This window comes from Ambystoma mexicanum, chromosome 14 (genome assembly GCF_040938575.1).
Source record: "Ambystoma mexicanum isolate Mex_15411 chromosome 14, UKY_AmexF1_1, whole genome shotgun sequence".
Classification (NCBI taxonomy): domain Eukaryota; kingdom Metazoa; phylum Chordata; class Amphibia; order Caudata; family Ambystomatidae; genus Ambystoma; species Ambystoma mexicanum.
The window spans coordinates 449,935,025-449,950,751 of NC_090940.1; the positions used below are offsets into that span (position 1 = coordinate 449,935,025).

At 46.8% G+C, this 15,727-nt stretch overlaps 1 protein-coding gene across 1 annotated transcript in view; it reads right to left on the bottom strand.

The window, feature by feature from the left end:
• Window positions 1-3,337: 3,337 nt before the first annotated feature.
• Window positions 3,338-15,727, bottom strand: part of GLRX5 (glutaredoxin 5) — a 107,559-nt gene continuing 95,169 nt past the window's right edge. The window contains exon 2 of the mRNA XM_069637669.1: window positions 3,338-3,802. Coding sequence (XP_069493770.1) covers window positions 3,624-3,802 — 179 coding nt within the window. The 3' untranslated portion in view covers window positions 3,338-3,623. The remainder of the gene's footprint in view (window positions 3,803-15,727) is intronic.

Sequence of the window (15,727 nt, forward strand, 5' to 3'; positions counted from 1 at the left end):
TGTTCCAGATGGTTTCCACACTTGCAGAGTCCTTGGTGTTGTAGACCCAGGAAGCATAAACAGGGCACTCGGATGGTGGAGAGAATGCAATGATGCATATTTATTAAATAGGTCAGTTTTTTTGAAAGACTGGACATCTTATGGATAGATATGTATTCTCTTGTCTCTTCTGTTGTCTTTTGCTCTAGTCACACATTTTTCTACTACTCATTGGAGGGGATACTAAGTTTTTGCCCAATGATCCTATATGGCTAGACAGACTTCTGCTGGTGCACAGGAGGAATTTGTTACAGGGCACCATATAAGCAGCAACATAAGAATAATTAGGATCTTGCCAAGAAAAGGATTACAGAGCGCTGTAACAACTAACCAACAACCAGGACCCCAAACGAAGACACCAAAATTCGGTACCCAAGGTAAGCAAGTTGCTTGCATGATCGTAATTGAGTACATACACTAAACCATGCACTTACTGCATTTTGCTACCTCCTGCGCACCAGCAGTTTAGACCAATCAATTTTCTCACATCCCTGACCCCTCAGAACCACATAAGTTTACTCACTTGTGAACAACAAAGGAAGAATCTTGAATTTGGACTTCAAGCTGATTAACATGTGTGTGCCAGAAATATGAAATGTATATACTAAAAGTGAAATGTTACTCAAACTGACATGCAAGAACTAAGTAAATAAAGTGCCTTGATAAAGACCATGGAAGGGTGAAACAATAGCACATGCAAAGAAATGTTGGCACAAAGGTTTTTATAAAGAATTACATCTCTCATTGGCATAACGCTTCTAAAAGAAATGATAAATCACTCACCAAGAAAAGTCACTGCAACTAACTGAATGACATGCACTAAGTGAAGTAACTTGTGTCTTTAATAATGTACGTGAAACAACTTGCATGAGCACTTTGTGAGGCAACCTGCGTTTGTGAGATGAACGTATAATATATTGAATAAAATCCAAACTTTGTATACAGAACACTAACAAGTGTGTACCTCACAATCATTACAAAAGTTGGAAATCTGTGAGGACAACGGAATTAGAAAGCACAAAGGCTTGCATGGGAACTAAACTTCTTACTCTTTTTACATTAGACCGACAGGTGAATATCGGTCCCTATTGAGCCATGCAGCCACTGACCGACTAAATTCGGATAAGCACGTTATTAAGCAGATCAACCAACAGAAAGAACCCCAAATAGATCAAAACCACGGGTAGGGCACACAGACCGGTACTATTCACCAAAAACAAGAACTACTCATCTTTAAAATTACCATTGGGCAAGTTAGGAAAGGGTTACAGAGCTTTTCACTGGGGCACATCGCCCATACATCAACATTGGCGAGTTCCACATCAGCAGAACTTTAAGCACAAATCACAAGGGAGGTACAGACACTGCTGATCTGGGAAGTGGCGTGAACTGGAACAACCCTGCAATGCTGTGTGGAAGTGCATCGTTTCCAGAGCAATCAATCAACATCAGTCAAGACGTGCTCCATCAAACCTGGCCAATAATACGAAAATTACTTTGGAATCCCTGAATGTCTGTCGCCCTGAAGAGACATTTGGACATATAGTGGATGGGGCTGTGAAAAGAGCATGCACCATCCAGACGAAAGGACCAGTGAACATGGGCCATACACCAATGTGTGGCAAGTGTGACCAAATACAATTCCTGAACGCTAGGCCCTTACAACAGCAACAACTGCACATCTTAGCTAAGAAGTGGCAAGGGCATGCAGTAGAGAACAGGATATCCTGGGATTAATTTGCAGCAGGTATCACCTTGCAGGGCACACTGCTCCTTCAAGAAAACAATAGTTGTGTTGAGCTAGCGTCTTTGCCTTCTGTAGCTATTCATTTTGTTTTGCAGACAAGAATAAAGTGGTACAATATCTCCTGGCCAGTGGTGTAGAAAAACGCTTCAATATTGCAGCTTGAGCAAGAAAGGACAGGAATGATTCCAAAAAGATTTCAGAATTTGTGAAGGCATACTGAAGGAAGTAGTAAGAATTACCGATGTACAGTGAGATTTGCATGTGCTAGAGGCTGTGTTTAGCAAGGACACCGTTTCAGATTACCACCTTACTACCACTTTGTGTACTTCCCATGATGTAATATGCTAGGTCACCAGTGAATGTTGATGCAGAAGACCTGACCAAATGGTGAATGCTGGACACTCCAGACCAGGAGAAATGTTTTATTATTCATCTACAATGCTACGGGAGAACTGTGATGAATCAAAAGGAATGACAAATTAAGCTAGATGCCCTGATGCACATTGAAATAAAGATTGGAATGTCTGGGAGCATTAAAGGCCTCCCTGTGTTGGCCCAGTTCCCCATGAAAACTTGGTTGCTTCTTTAACAAAGCAAGGGAATATGATGTGGTAAAAAACGATTTTGCATGGTTCTGATTGCACTAAAGCGCAAGGGAGTGTGGGGGATGAAAGGTCGCTTTTAAATGGGATGGGGCAGGAATTTCTCTTGCATGTGGACATATAAAGTCTCATGGCCAGGAGCAACAGAATACGTCACTACCGGAACAGAAAAGAAGGAAGGACTACTTGGGGATGAATGCAGCTTTTGTTTTGGCAAGAGGTGGGATAAAATGTGTCCAAAACTGTCCTTGATCATTCTTGGGTAGGTGATTAGTGCTCTATAAAAAAAGGTAAGCGGTCTGGAGAGTGGGTCAGGTCAGTCAGAGTCCCATTAGATGCAGGATGATGCAAGTCAGTTCATAAATACTGACGTTTGCAATCACCAGAAATTGCTGTGCAAGCCTGGTTCCCCCAAGAGAGGCCACGGTGTCCAAAATGGAGCGATTCTACAATGCATCAGCCTGGGTGATGGTATGCAAGTAGTCAGAGTTCGGTTTGTAGTCTGTTGGGGATGGGAGAGTTAGACAAGGTCCATGTGTGCATGGCATAGTTGGTGTGAGTATTCGTTTGTCAGAGTGGATGAAGAGGATCGGATTAGTGGTAAGAGGGCAAAGGCAATTAATATGGATCCTTCAGGAGATCATTTTGGTACATATTACACTTTCATGTAATGGTCCACAAACAGTTGACAGAGAAACCAGCATATATGGTGGGAATGACGGATCATGGTTGTGAAAGTTGTGTCGACCAACCCAATTTCAAAAATAGCAGATTCTAAAGATGTATGGTGGAGAGTCAGAAATCGTGTGTCAAGATAGCAGATGTTTGGTACCAATTTGGGAATGAAGAAAGAAACTGCAGGCAATGTTGGACGCTCCTTATCCATTTTACGTATAGAAGTCTAAAGAGGTTAAGAATTACCTACAAGAAAATACTACAAGAACACATATTGTGGCTGTATAACATCAGACAATCCTTTTATTACAAAAAATAAGCCTTTGGTCAATTAGTCAAATATTACATTGTGATGATTTCACAAGACATCTGGTCTCCAAAAAAAAAAAACACCTTAATTGCAACAGCCCAACGTTCACCAACAGAAAACTTTAGATTAGTGTCTTTTTAGCACTTGCATCCAGGTGGAAGCACCATTGGTAAGGCGTTGCTGGCAATGTAAAGTTCACTTGAATGCATTTGAAAACTAACTGCAGTCCACATTCTACATTATCTTGTGTTCACTTTTCCTCTTGGCCCTTTTTTGCATCTTCTAGGGCAGAGCGTATCCCCATCTTCTTCAGTTCCTCAACTAGGTCTCCATTCTGATGCATCTGGAGAAGGATATCGCAACCACCTACAAATTCCCCATTGATGTACACTTGAGGGATAGTTGGCCAGTTAGAATAGTCCTTAATTCCTGCAAGAAACAAAAGCCAAATAAGGTTGTTGCCTTTTAATTCTCAAGATGTGTCACAAAAGTTAAATTACTGTTTTAACGTTAACGTCACCAGTCAAATTAGTTTAATAAACATGTAACAAAGTTAAATGTGTGCATCCAAACTCTCCCCCTAACCTCCCCAAGATAACATACTATGCAGCAACCCACTGGAGGGAACCAATGTTTCAAGAGAATAAAAATTGTATAGTTCCCCAAGATTTCACGTTGTGAAACACTTGTGTACGAGCGCAATATAAAATAATATATCATACTTTAAAGAGCAATTTATCGCCAAGTTAGATGCCCAATAAAACTTCTCCACATTTCGAAGCCCCTCGCATCACCCTCTGCTCATGTACAGCACTGTTGCTTTCTAGGTAGGCATGCGCTGTAAGAATCTAAAACATACACAACCAAAAAAGTACAATAGATGCATCCCACTTACAAAGAGTCCACTTCCAATGTATTCGGATTTGGTAATTGTGACGTGGTTAATGGGTAGGGTGCTCGTTCTGGTATATTTAGTTTGGCCTGATGATGGTCGAATGACCATCTGGTAAACTGTAATAGTATTATACTTTAATGCAAACTGGAACACAAGTAGCACATTCGAAATATGGTGATGAGTATCGAATGAGTTCCCAATCCTTTTCAGGATCACTATGCAATTCCTCTGGTGTGTAAACCCTTTTCCTTCCACAGAATGTGGAATCGCAGGATGGATGGTATTGCAGTAAGGGTAGAACAGAGGTGGGTGGAGATTTGAATGAGTGGCACTAAAACCAATGACAGTGGAGTTAGGGGAGGGGGCCGGGGGGTGATATCAGTCAGCGCAGGTGGCCATACTACCAAAAGGTACATATTTTCATTCATGTTTACCAAGCACAGCAGTGCCACATGCAAGTATATCGAGACATGGTACCCTTCAACGCGGGAAAATAGATGCACGCAGCTCACGATCCAGGGAACCTTCATTTGTAGTGGTTGTCCACTTCAGTTGTTCCTACCACACGCCCCTGGTGGTGGCTTCAACCAAGGTTCCACAACCCTAACCTTCCTCCAGTACTAGTGGTCTGTCAATGCACAGCGAGCACTCATGAACCTCTGTCCCCCAGTTTCAGTTGGGACACAGGTTCTAGGTTAGCACAAGTACCTTTCCTCTCCCCACTCCCCTTACTGCATCCTTGACTAGAGATGGCACGAAATATGGACGGGACAGTATAACGTTTCAGGTGACTAGGAACGTTCCAGGACCATCATGAGGTTATGGCGAAAATATCAAATTAGTGACAGTTGATGCCAGTTGGGATGCCGGGTGACTTGAGAAACTTGGCTAAACATTTCCTCAACATCAGGGAGAAGCCTCAGCATTTCATTGAGAAGCATCAAACCGTGTATTCAATGTTGCCTGAGCTGGCACGACCAGCTCATGAAGAGAATTACACACCAGGTGGTTAGACAGATCGCCCTACAATGGCCAGCAGAAGATCATGGTATAGGGGATCCATTGAAACAAGTCCAGAATAGTTGAACAGCTATATATAAAATCTGCAAGGAGCTGGCCAACCCTGCTGCAGTCTCTACCCCTCGTGTTGCATCCCAGGCTCTTTGCAATGCCCTTGCCTCTCACTATCTCAAAAACCCAGGATATCCTGTCCACCCTCTCCTCCCCCTCTTCCTCCTCCTCTCCCATCTCCGTCTGTGCTTGCTGACCCTCCTTCAGCCACCCTCCTACCCTCCTTCTTGTGCTTTTCTCTTTTCTCCCCCGAGGTGGTCGCTAGACAAGTCCAATCTATGAAAGCCTTGTCAAAAAAGGTTCATCCCTGTTCCTCGAAAACCATCAAGGACCACATTGACACCCTTGCTCCGGCCCTTGCTGATTTTTGCAACCACTCCTTTGCCTCAGGATCCTTACCCTCCCCTCTGAAGCACTCCCTTGTGCATCCTCTTTTCAAGAAACCCACAGCTGATCCTTCTTGTCCGGCTAACTGTCGCGCAATTTCCATTACTCCCTTTCTGGGCACACTCCTGGAAAAGCAGGCCATCTCTCAGCTTAACCTTCATTCTGATTCTGTTGGCTGTCTCCATGACCACCAGTCTGGCTTCAGAGCTGCCAGAAGCACGGAAACTGCGCTCCTGAACATCCGAGAAGATCTGCTCTTCAACCTCGACTCTCTGACCTCACCCTACTCCATCTCTCTTCTGCCTTCGACACAGTGAATATCATCCTGCTCAACCGTCTCTGTGATAACCTGGGTATCTCACTGATCAGGCTCTGGCCTGGCTGACCTCTTCCACTCTGACCGACCCTCCCAGGTTCAACTTGAGTCGTTCATATCATCTATCTCCCTCTCTACCTGTGGTGTTCCCTAGGAGTCTAACCTCTTGCCCTGGCTTTTCAACCAAAGCCTGGCAACTCTCGCCCACTGCATTGCATTTTCTGCTCAAATTTCCAGTGCTACGCTCACGACAACTCATTTTCAGGCTGCCCTCGGCCACCTCCTCTCCCTCCCTCATCTCTGATTATTGCCCAACTGCTATTCAAGATTGGTGTGCCGCCAATGATCTTTGAATGCCAGCAAGATGGAAATCCTCCTCATCGGCACACCTTCACCATCCTTTCCCCTCACTCTCTGGCTGGCCTCCCTTGGCCCTCCTCCTACCCTCACCTGCGAGGCTAAGACCCTCAGGGTCATCTTTGACTCCACACTTTCCTTCTCCACCCTCATCTCTAAAAAAAAAGTAAAACCTCCTACTGCACCTCCTCAGAGGTACTCTGCCTTTCCTCTCCTTCCCCTAGAAGCTCATTGTCTAGGATCTGGTTCTCTGAAGGTTTGGACTATTGTAACAGCCTCTTTCTAAATTTACCTGCCTCTACTCTCAGCTCTCTGCAACTAATCCAGAACAGGACTGCGAGACTTGTCCTTGGCCTCACTCTCCAGCTCTGAAATTTCTCCATTGGCTCCCAGTGGATGCAAGGATTAAATTCACAACCCTCTGCATTGTCCACAAGGCTTTCTGGGGCCTGGGTCCAAAATACCTTCAGCTAACCCTCTGCAAATACCTCCCCTCTCAAGCTCTTCGTTCCTCTACATCCAACTCCCTCATGGTCAGTCGTTTTCCAAAGAAACGAGCTAGGGGTAGATCTCCGTCTTCGGCTGGGGCCTCCCTCTGGAACAGCGTCCCTGCCACTCTAAAACTTGAAGAAGAACAATCTCTGGTTCTGGAAGCACCTCAAGACCTTCCTTTTTGCTTCAGCCTTCGCTCCCCCTCTCGGCACTGTGCACCTGGCCACCCTCTGTCCTCTGGGCCCAGGTACCTCCTCACCCTGCCACCCTCCTGCATTGCCTCCGGGCCACCCCCTGCACTGGGTCTGTATCTGTACCCACAGACCCAGTTGGCTACCCTTGGATGTAGCAATAGTTGGGGACTTGTAATCAAACCAGTAATGTGGAAAAAACCATGTTTCTAAACATCTATCAAAGACGGTAGAAACCGGAAATATAGAAAAATACAATTTATTAAGAAGCAATGTAAAAAGCCACCAAATAGTGGTCTTCAAAAAGGGATCTGTATCTGTACCCATACAGTCCCCACCCCTTTTTCTTCCTGCACTAATCAGACCTATCCTGTCTGCTGCCTTAAACTCAGCACTTGCCACTTGTTGGCTGCACTACCACTGTTGGTTGCCTTTATTATTTATTTATTATTAATCGGTTTCTCCTTTGCTCCGCACTTTCCACTTCTCCCCCCTTGCACTTGCACATTCTCAATGTCACTGGGCCTAGTAAGATTGATGTTTTGTTCTCCCCTGTTGCCCCCCCTTGCCTTGCCGCGCTCTGAAACACTTGTGTACTAGAGATAGAAATAAAATATTAATTCAATCCAATCCCAAGGTATGTCTCAAAGACAGACTGGGGAAAAATAAGCAATTTCAGGCAGTAGGAGGGTGAATCCCCAGTTGGTCAGAGCAACTTAAGATAGCAGTCTCTGGCCTCTGCACTATCGCAGCTTGGCCCGCTACATCCAGTTTCATGAGGACTCCAACCCAAACTTGTTTAAAGATGCTGTGTGTGGATGCCTGGGCAAATCACTCAAGCGTGCCAAGAAAATGAAGAACATTTAAACAAACTCATGGCACTAAAGTTAGAAACATTACAGGGCCGGGGACCACTAGTGGGTAGGGATGGCTTTGAAGGGAGAGGGAAGAGGAACACCAACAAGGGCACCGAAATGTACACTAAATAAAAACACAAACTCACTATGTAACTCTTTATTCCCATAGACAAAGATGGATAATATGTGCAGTGTGAAGTTGATGAGCAAGCCATTTAGTTGACAAGGGAGCCAATTGATCAACCATTTGGTCTGACTTCTTCACTGACATTTCTTAATGCACAAAAAGTGAACGCAGGTGACATTTCAAAAACACCAGTTCCGCACTCAGTTTCTAAATCAATTTCGGTTACCCTAAGGCCAATCACTGAGAACAACAAGTTACTTACCCCTCGTAACATTCTTTCGCCTGGATGTTCTTCTCACATATTACTCATCTCAGATCCCCTATATCCAGCTTCAGCTGCTTCTGAACTTTAAAAAAAAAAAATCCCCTCGGCAGAGGGCGCTTTGTGTCGATGCAGTCGACTCGATGTCCCGCGAGGGCCTCCGTCTTGAGGATGACATTGAAGGTATATATGGACCGTGCAGCGCCCGTTGGCTCCAGTTCTGTTTTTTGGTGCTTTTCTTACAGTAGAACTACCAGCATTTATGTGGTTTAGATCATACCAGACTCTGAAGGAGCATAAACTGTAAATCACGAAATTCTACTGCGGGGTAGGCTGGGAGGGGCAATGAGGAATACGTGGGAGGAACATCCAGTCGAAAGAACGTTATCAGGGGTAAGTAATTTATTCTTCGAACAAATTGTGTCCTCCCATGTATTCCTCATCTATGATAAAACTCCCAAAGCAGTATTAGTTTTGGCGGAGAGAGTACGAATTTTGCAGAGTGGTTATGAACCGAATGAAGGACTGCTTTCCCAAAACTTCCATCCTGGCTTAAGGTGGAATCCAGGCAGTAATGCTTAGTAAAAGTGTGAATGGTAGACCAAGTGGCTGCCTTAAGAATATATATCTTTTATTGGAACCCCTCTTTGCAGATCAGAAGTAGCCATGCCCCTAGTGGAATGGGCTCCCAAGCTTTCTGGCGGCGGGGGGGGGGGGGGGGGGGTAACTTATAACAACCATGTAGACAAGGTTGTTATAAGTTACTCACTGTTGCGACTAACGTACTCCTAGTCCATAGTCCCCTTTCCTCCATACTGTATGGGCATCCCTCGCTAGGGACGGGAGACAAAACCTTTTTCACCAGAAATAAATCTTCTGCTTTAAATTCAGAGGGGGGCGCGGGCCTGGGAGCATGCGCTCTCCTGACTCCGCCCATCGGCGCCACGCCTCAGTCCCCATTGACACGTCAACAATATTACCATTGCCCAATGACAGAAGTTGTAAGGGGGGGGGGGAGTGGATGGTGGGATGTATGGAGGAAAGGGAACTTTGGATTAGGAGTACGTTAGTCACTATGGTGACTAATTTATAGTGACTCTTATGTCCCGTCCCCTTTCCTCCATACTGTATGGGTGATTACAACTGAATGTAGCCCCAGGGTGGAGAGGTGACCCTCCTTAAGAAAACAAGTTCCTTAATACTGCCTGCCCAAATGATGCGTCTGACCTGGAACCGGCATCCAAACATTAGTACTTGCAGAAGTACTAAGGAGTGGCCCGCGTGGCCGCCCTGCCACGGAATGTGCCTCTGGAACGCAACTGCTGCGACCTTAGCTCTAATAGCGTGGGCATGCATGTTCGCCAGAAGCGGTTTGTGCTGCTGCCCCCCTCATAAGCCTCCTTGATGGCTGAAAAGATCCACCTTGCTATAGAGGCCTTGGCAGCCTGATATCCTGGCCTTGACACCCCCCCCCCCCGAAGGTGACAGAGCCTCCGATTTGCGGAAGCTCTTAGTCCTGTCCAGATAGAATTTCAGAGCGTGCCTGACATCCAGACAGTGCAAGACCCTCTGAGCATCGTCCTTGGGGTCCGCGAAGAAGGTAGGCAACACTATCACCTCATTTCGTTGAAATGACGATACTACCTTAGGCAAGAATGCAGGATGCATTCCAAGGACCACCTTGTCTCTACGAAAGGTAGTGTAAGGCTCTGAAGCCACTACTGCTTGGATTTCGCAGACCCTGCGTGCAGACGTAAGACCTGATGTCCGCAGATGCCATTGGTTCAAAATGCTTGTGCGCCAAGGCGCCCAACACTACATTGAGGTCCCACACAGGGTGTGGCTTCTTGATGGGCGGGTAGAGCCTGGTGAGGCATGGCAGATGTCTTAACTACCGGGTTAGAGGATGAGAAGACATCTTCCTCAGTTTCGGCAGGCTCCAATGGCCACCCAATAGGTGTGGCATGGGTTAGTCTGCATCCTCCTCCTCCTCCTGCCCCAAACCCCTTTCCCCCCCACAAGTGTGCGAGGTGCACACAGAAGGATAGCACATCGTCCAAGTAAGAGGATCAACCTCCTTTGATTCCGCCCAGTGGCAAAACCTAGTCCATTTGCTCTTGGCACCCTGTATGATGTCTAGGTTATCCTGCGACAGACGCAGGTAGCTTAGTGTGACCTGCTCAGGAAACACGATGCGAGGGCCAACTTCTGCGGGCAGGGTGGATGACTCTGCCTTGCTGGTGCGATAGAAGAGGAGCTGGGCCCAATGGAAGGTGAATCGGCAGCTGGTCCGAGAGGCTGAGCAGTTTCAAGAACCATGGTCTCGCCGGCCACCACGGAGCAATCAGAATGATGCTGAGGTGTTGTGACTCCCTTATTTTGCAGATCACCTTGTGGACCGGGGAAGTGGAAGGAAATGCATATGCGCACATGCTGTCCGACAGTAGCTTTAAGGCGTCGCCCAGAGAACCTAGGCCCTGTCCCTGCCAGGACGCGAACTGAGGGCACTTCCTGTTGTGCCCAGTGGCAAACAGATCCACCTGGGGCTGCACCCATCTGCTGAAGATCCCCAGAAGGACTTGATTATTCAATTGCCATTCTTAATTGTCCGCTCCCAACCTGCTGAGCCTGTCCACCTACAGGTTTGACTCCACGGGAGGTGGATCACTGTCAAGTGTATGTTGTTGGCCAGAGCCCATTCCCACATGTTGACCACAAGGGAGCATAGTGAAGGAGACCTGGTGTCACCCTGCTTGTTGATGTAATACATGGTGGTGGAGTTGTCCGTCTGAATGAGGATCATCTTGCCGCGGATGAGCAGCAGAAAGGCTGGAGAGCCAGCCAGATGGCCTCCAGCTGTAGCCAATTGATATGGGCCTCCTGTTCCTTAACTGTGGATGCTGTGGTTGTCCAGAGTAGCTCCCCAGATCTCCAAGGAAGAGTCTGTGGTGATGGAGACCTGCGGTGCTGGTTGACAGAACGGTCTGCCTATCCTCAAGTTGCAGTACATGCTCCACCAGACAAGGTACTGGTGGAGAAAGGAATGCTGACGAATTCCGCACTCCTGACTCCATGAGTCTTCTCATTTTGAGCCGTGTGCAAGGCACTGCCAGTACACACGCCGCCATGATACCCAGGAGGTGCTGGTACTATCATGCTGAGGTCGCTGCTCGGCTGTGAAAATGATTTGTGGCCCTCTCGATGGCTGTGATCTTGTCCTCAGAGGGAAAAACTCTCGGAGCTCGTGTCCCAGATGAGTCACAGGAAAGCCAGACTGTCAGCTGCAGCAGTGACTTCTTGAGATGGAAAACCCCAATTCGTGCAACGTATTCATGAGCGCGGAGGAGGTGTGGTGGCCTGCCTCTGGGGAACTCGCACTGACGAACCAGTCATCAAATTACGGGTAAACATGGTGGCCCGAGTCCTGAGGACGGGCTGCCACTGCATTCAGCCTGGTAAAGACCATGGGGGCTGAAATGAGGCCAAAGGGTAGATCCTTGTATTGGAAATGGAAACCCATGACACCTCAGGAAGGATCGAGGAGGCTGCCAAATTGAGACGTGTAGGTACGTGTCCTTCAGATCCAGGGAGCACATCCATTCTCCCCTGCACAGTGTCTCTGCAGTAAGCACTGGCGTAACCATCTTGAACTTTTGAAGAGCAAGGGACAGGTCCAACACAAGTCTCAGGCCAGTCTAGTTCTTGTGTATGGCGAAAACCCTTGAGTAGAAGACCAAGCCCTGCTGGGAGGCTGGGACTTCCACTGCCTGACTCTATGAGCGATCAAATTTCCACCAACAGAGTTGTTAATTTATGATTGGTTATTTATAACGCGATTAATACCCAGAGGTATCCAAGTGCAGATTGTTGTCCCAATCTGTGGAGGAGAGGGAGGAACTGGTAGGCAGTAACCCGTGGACACTACGGATAGGATCCAGTGGTCCACAAACCTCATATGCCGATGAAGTGCGTGCAGGAAATCATGCCCCCCACCGGAGACACGCGGACCCCGGAGGGGAATGTCATGCCTTCTTTTCCCTCCGGGCTGAGGAGGGGGGACTGAAAGAATCCCTTGCTCCCCGCCTTGTGTTTGTAACAGTGCTGACTCGGAGAGCAGTCCGGCTGCCTGGACATTCGTTCCTGGAAGCCACGGGACCCGCCGAATGCCCACCCCTTGTTGGAACGCTGATGCGTCTCACTGTTAAGGACAGTTAAGGAGGATAGTTAAGGACTTCACAGATTGGGAATTGTTTTTCTTCTTATCCAGCTCCTCATCGGTGGTGGAATGAAAGAGGTTGCCACCCTCCAAAGGAAGGTCCAATATGTGTTCCTGGACGTCCAAGTTGAACTTGGTCGCCCGAAGCCAGGCCGTCCTCATGTCCGCGGCGATGCAGATGGCACGGCCCGAGGCGTCTATACGGGCAACGGTGGACTCCATGATGTCTTGCGCCACCATTTTAGCTTCTGCCAGCCCCATCTTGAAACGTGCCCAGCTGTGCACCGGAAGTTCTGGAAGAAGTTGGTGATTTCCCTCCAAAGCCTCTGATTTAGTATTTATTTATTTATAGTGCGCACCTAACCCTAACATCAAGAGGATTGCAAAGCTTGTTACATACAGAGGGATGAAATCCAGCTGAGGTTACATTGCTGGAGCATCATAGACAATTGAAGCCGGAGAGGCATAAGTTACAGATAAATATACAGATACAAAATGCAGGTTAGATCATGAATTGTAACTACGCAGATCAGTTGAACACCAATGTGTACAAGTTTACAGTCATAGTAGTGTGGTGCAGCAGGAGGGCGTTATATATCATGGTCCTTGAGCCACTGAATGGTCTTCGATCTGAATTGGCGGTAAGGGAGATCCTCCTTGCAGGTAGGTGGTAGGGAATTCCAAAATTGTGCTGCTTTTACAGGAAAGCTATTCCCACCCGACATTGTACGTTTAAAATCTGGGCACATGGAGGAGATTGGAGTTAATCTAGTGGGGCGGGAAGAAGCTGGTCTGGTGAATTTAGTTATAATAAGGTATTGAGGGGCTGCTTGGTGGAGGCATTTGTGGGTCAAAGAGACAGATTTGAGGAAGATTTTATCTTTCGTAGATAACCAATTGACAGATCTTCTGGTCTCAGAAATGTGGGCTTTCTTAGGGATGCTAAGGGCCGCTCTTAGGGCATTCTGTAGGATTTGGATTTTGTTTGTGATATATTTGTTGCAACCTACATATAACGCATTGCAATAGTCCAGTTTGGACAGGATCAAAGCCTTGGCTAGGGTGATATAGTTAGATGGTGAGAGGAATGGTATGGCTGCTCTGGTAAGTTTGCAAGTGTAAGATGTGGCGGAGGCCATAGCATTGACTTGCGTTTTGAAGGTGAGAGTGGAATCTAGGTAAAAGCCAAGGGTTTTGACTTCCTTGGCTACAGTGATCTTATTATCATCAATTACGAGAGAGGAGTAGCTTGGGTCTAGTTTGTTGAGGTTGTGCGAGGACCCTAGAATGAGGAGTTCTGTTTTGTCATCATTCAGGCATAGACCATGTAAGGCCATCCATGCCTGGATGATGAGGTAGACTTTATTGACGAAGGCCAAATCCTTGTCATAATCCCCCCGTCAACGGGATGTGGATCATCGGCATAGTTAGTGTAGGTGATACCCAGACCATCTAGATAATCGAAAAGGGGCTACGTGAAAATGTTGTACAGGGTCGGGGAGACGCAGGATCCCTGGGGCACACCACAGGTGATAGGCGATGGGTCGGCTGCTGCTAATGGGGAGAAGACTCATTGTGCGGTTGTTTAGAAAGGCTTGGATCCAACCGGTTGCCACTTGAGAGAAATGGGCTGCTTTTTGTAAGTGGTTGCATAGGATCTCATGGTCAACCAGGTCGAAGGCGGCTGAGAGATCAAGGAGTAGCAATAGTGCAGTCTTACCCTCATCTCTCAACTCATCAATCTGTGCCTTGAGATCTACGAGTGCGGTTTCAGTACCGTGTTGAGGCCTGAAGCCTGATTGTCGGACTCCAAGGAGATGGAAGTGTTCAAGGTAATGTTGGATTTGTTGATATGCTATTTTATTGAGGATTTTAAGTAGGAACGGTACTGTACTGCGATAGTAGGAGTAGCAGGGTCTAGATTAGGTTTTTTGAGAAGGGGGGAGGACCCAGGATTGTTTCAGGTTGTTAGGTACGGTGCCTGATGTGAATGACGAATTTATTAGTTTGGTAATAAATGGTGCGAGATCACAAGCCGCATCCTTTATAAATTGTGCAGGGCATAGGTCCCCGTGGCAATTCAAGGGTTTGATGGCAAGAATGACGTTTTCAACCTCTTTAGTAGATACTTTATGGAAGTTGAAGTGGGGATTAGGCGGCGCAGAGGTGTGCGACCGAGTGAGGTATAACGTTTTAGCGATCAGGATTCTAGATTTAGTGGAAGCGAGAAGGGAGTCTTTTTTAATGACTATCTTCATCTTGAGGGAGGTGATTTTGTTAGCAAAAGCATTTTGAATACCCGTGCACCAATTCTTGTCCTTGAGGCATGAGTCGGGTGCTTGGATAGGTGTTTCAACCTCTTAGTATTGTAAAGAGCTCTCTAGTGTTGGATTTCACTTGCAAGATTAGAGTGCTGTAGGACATTTGTTTGGCCAGGATAATTTCTTTTTTAATATTGGGAGGCTAGTGTACTGAGGTTTTTCGTTTTCTGAGGGATGTGATCTCCAGGTTTTCTCACAGCGTCGCTTTTCCTGTCCGAGGGCCTTAAGGTGAGGAGAGAACCAAGTGTTGATATGCTTTCGAGGTTTGCTCTTTCTGAACTTCAGGGGAGCTATGTCATCAAGGGATGAGAGCATGGCTTTATTATATAGGTCTACCATTATAAAGGGATCTGTGTGATCCGGAATGGCATTCAGTGTCGGTAAGATCAGTGGGAACAGGTTTTCAGGGGTGATGTTCTTTTTGTTTCTGGTCTGGACAGCTGGAGCTATACTGTCTGTTAGCACTGGTGTCGCCTCTAGTGTGAACGAGATCAGATAGTGGTCTGTCCAAGGCTGCGGAAGTATAGATGAGACCAGGACTGGGCAGTTATGCACAGCTAACCAGTCCAAAGTTCTACCTTTAGTAAGGGTGGGCTCTGATCTTCTGGGTGATTCCTAGTTCCTCTAAGGTATTATTAATTATTGTGGCATTAGCATCTGAGGGGTCACCAAGACCAAGGTTAAAATCTCCTAATAGGATACTTTGTGTGGTACTTTGTGTGGAGTTCTTAAGGTTATTTGATAGGAGGTTTGTAAGGTCTTCTTCAAATGATCCTAGAGGGCCAGGTGGTCGGTAAATGAGGTGAATGGAAATAGACTATTAGCTAAGGTAAGCTTAGCGGTTAGGGATTCGCATGATCCC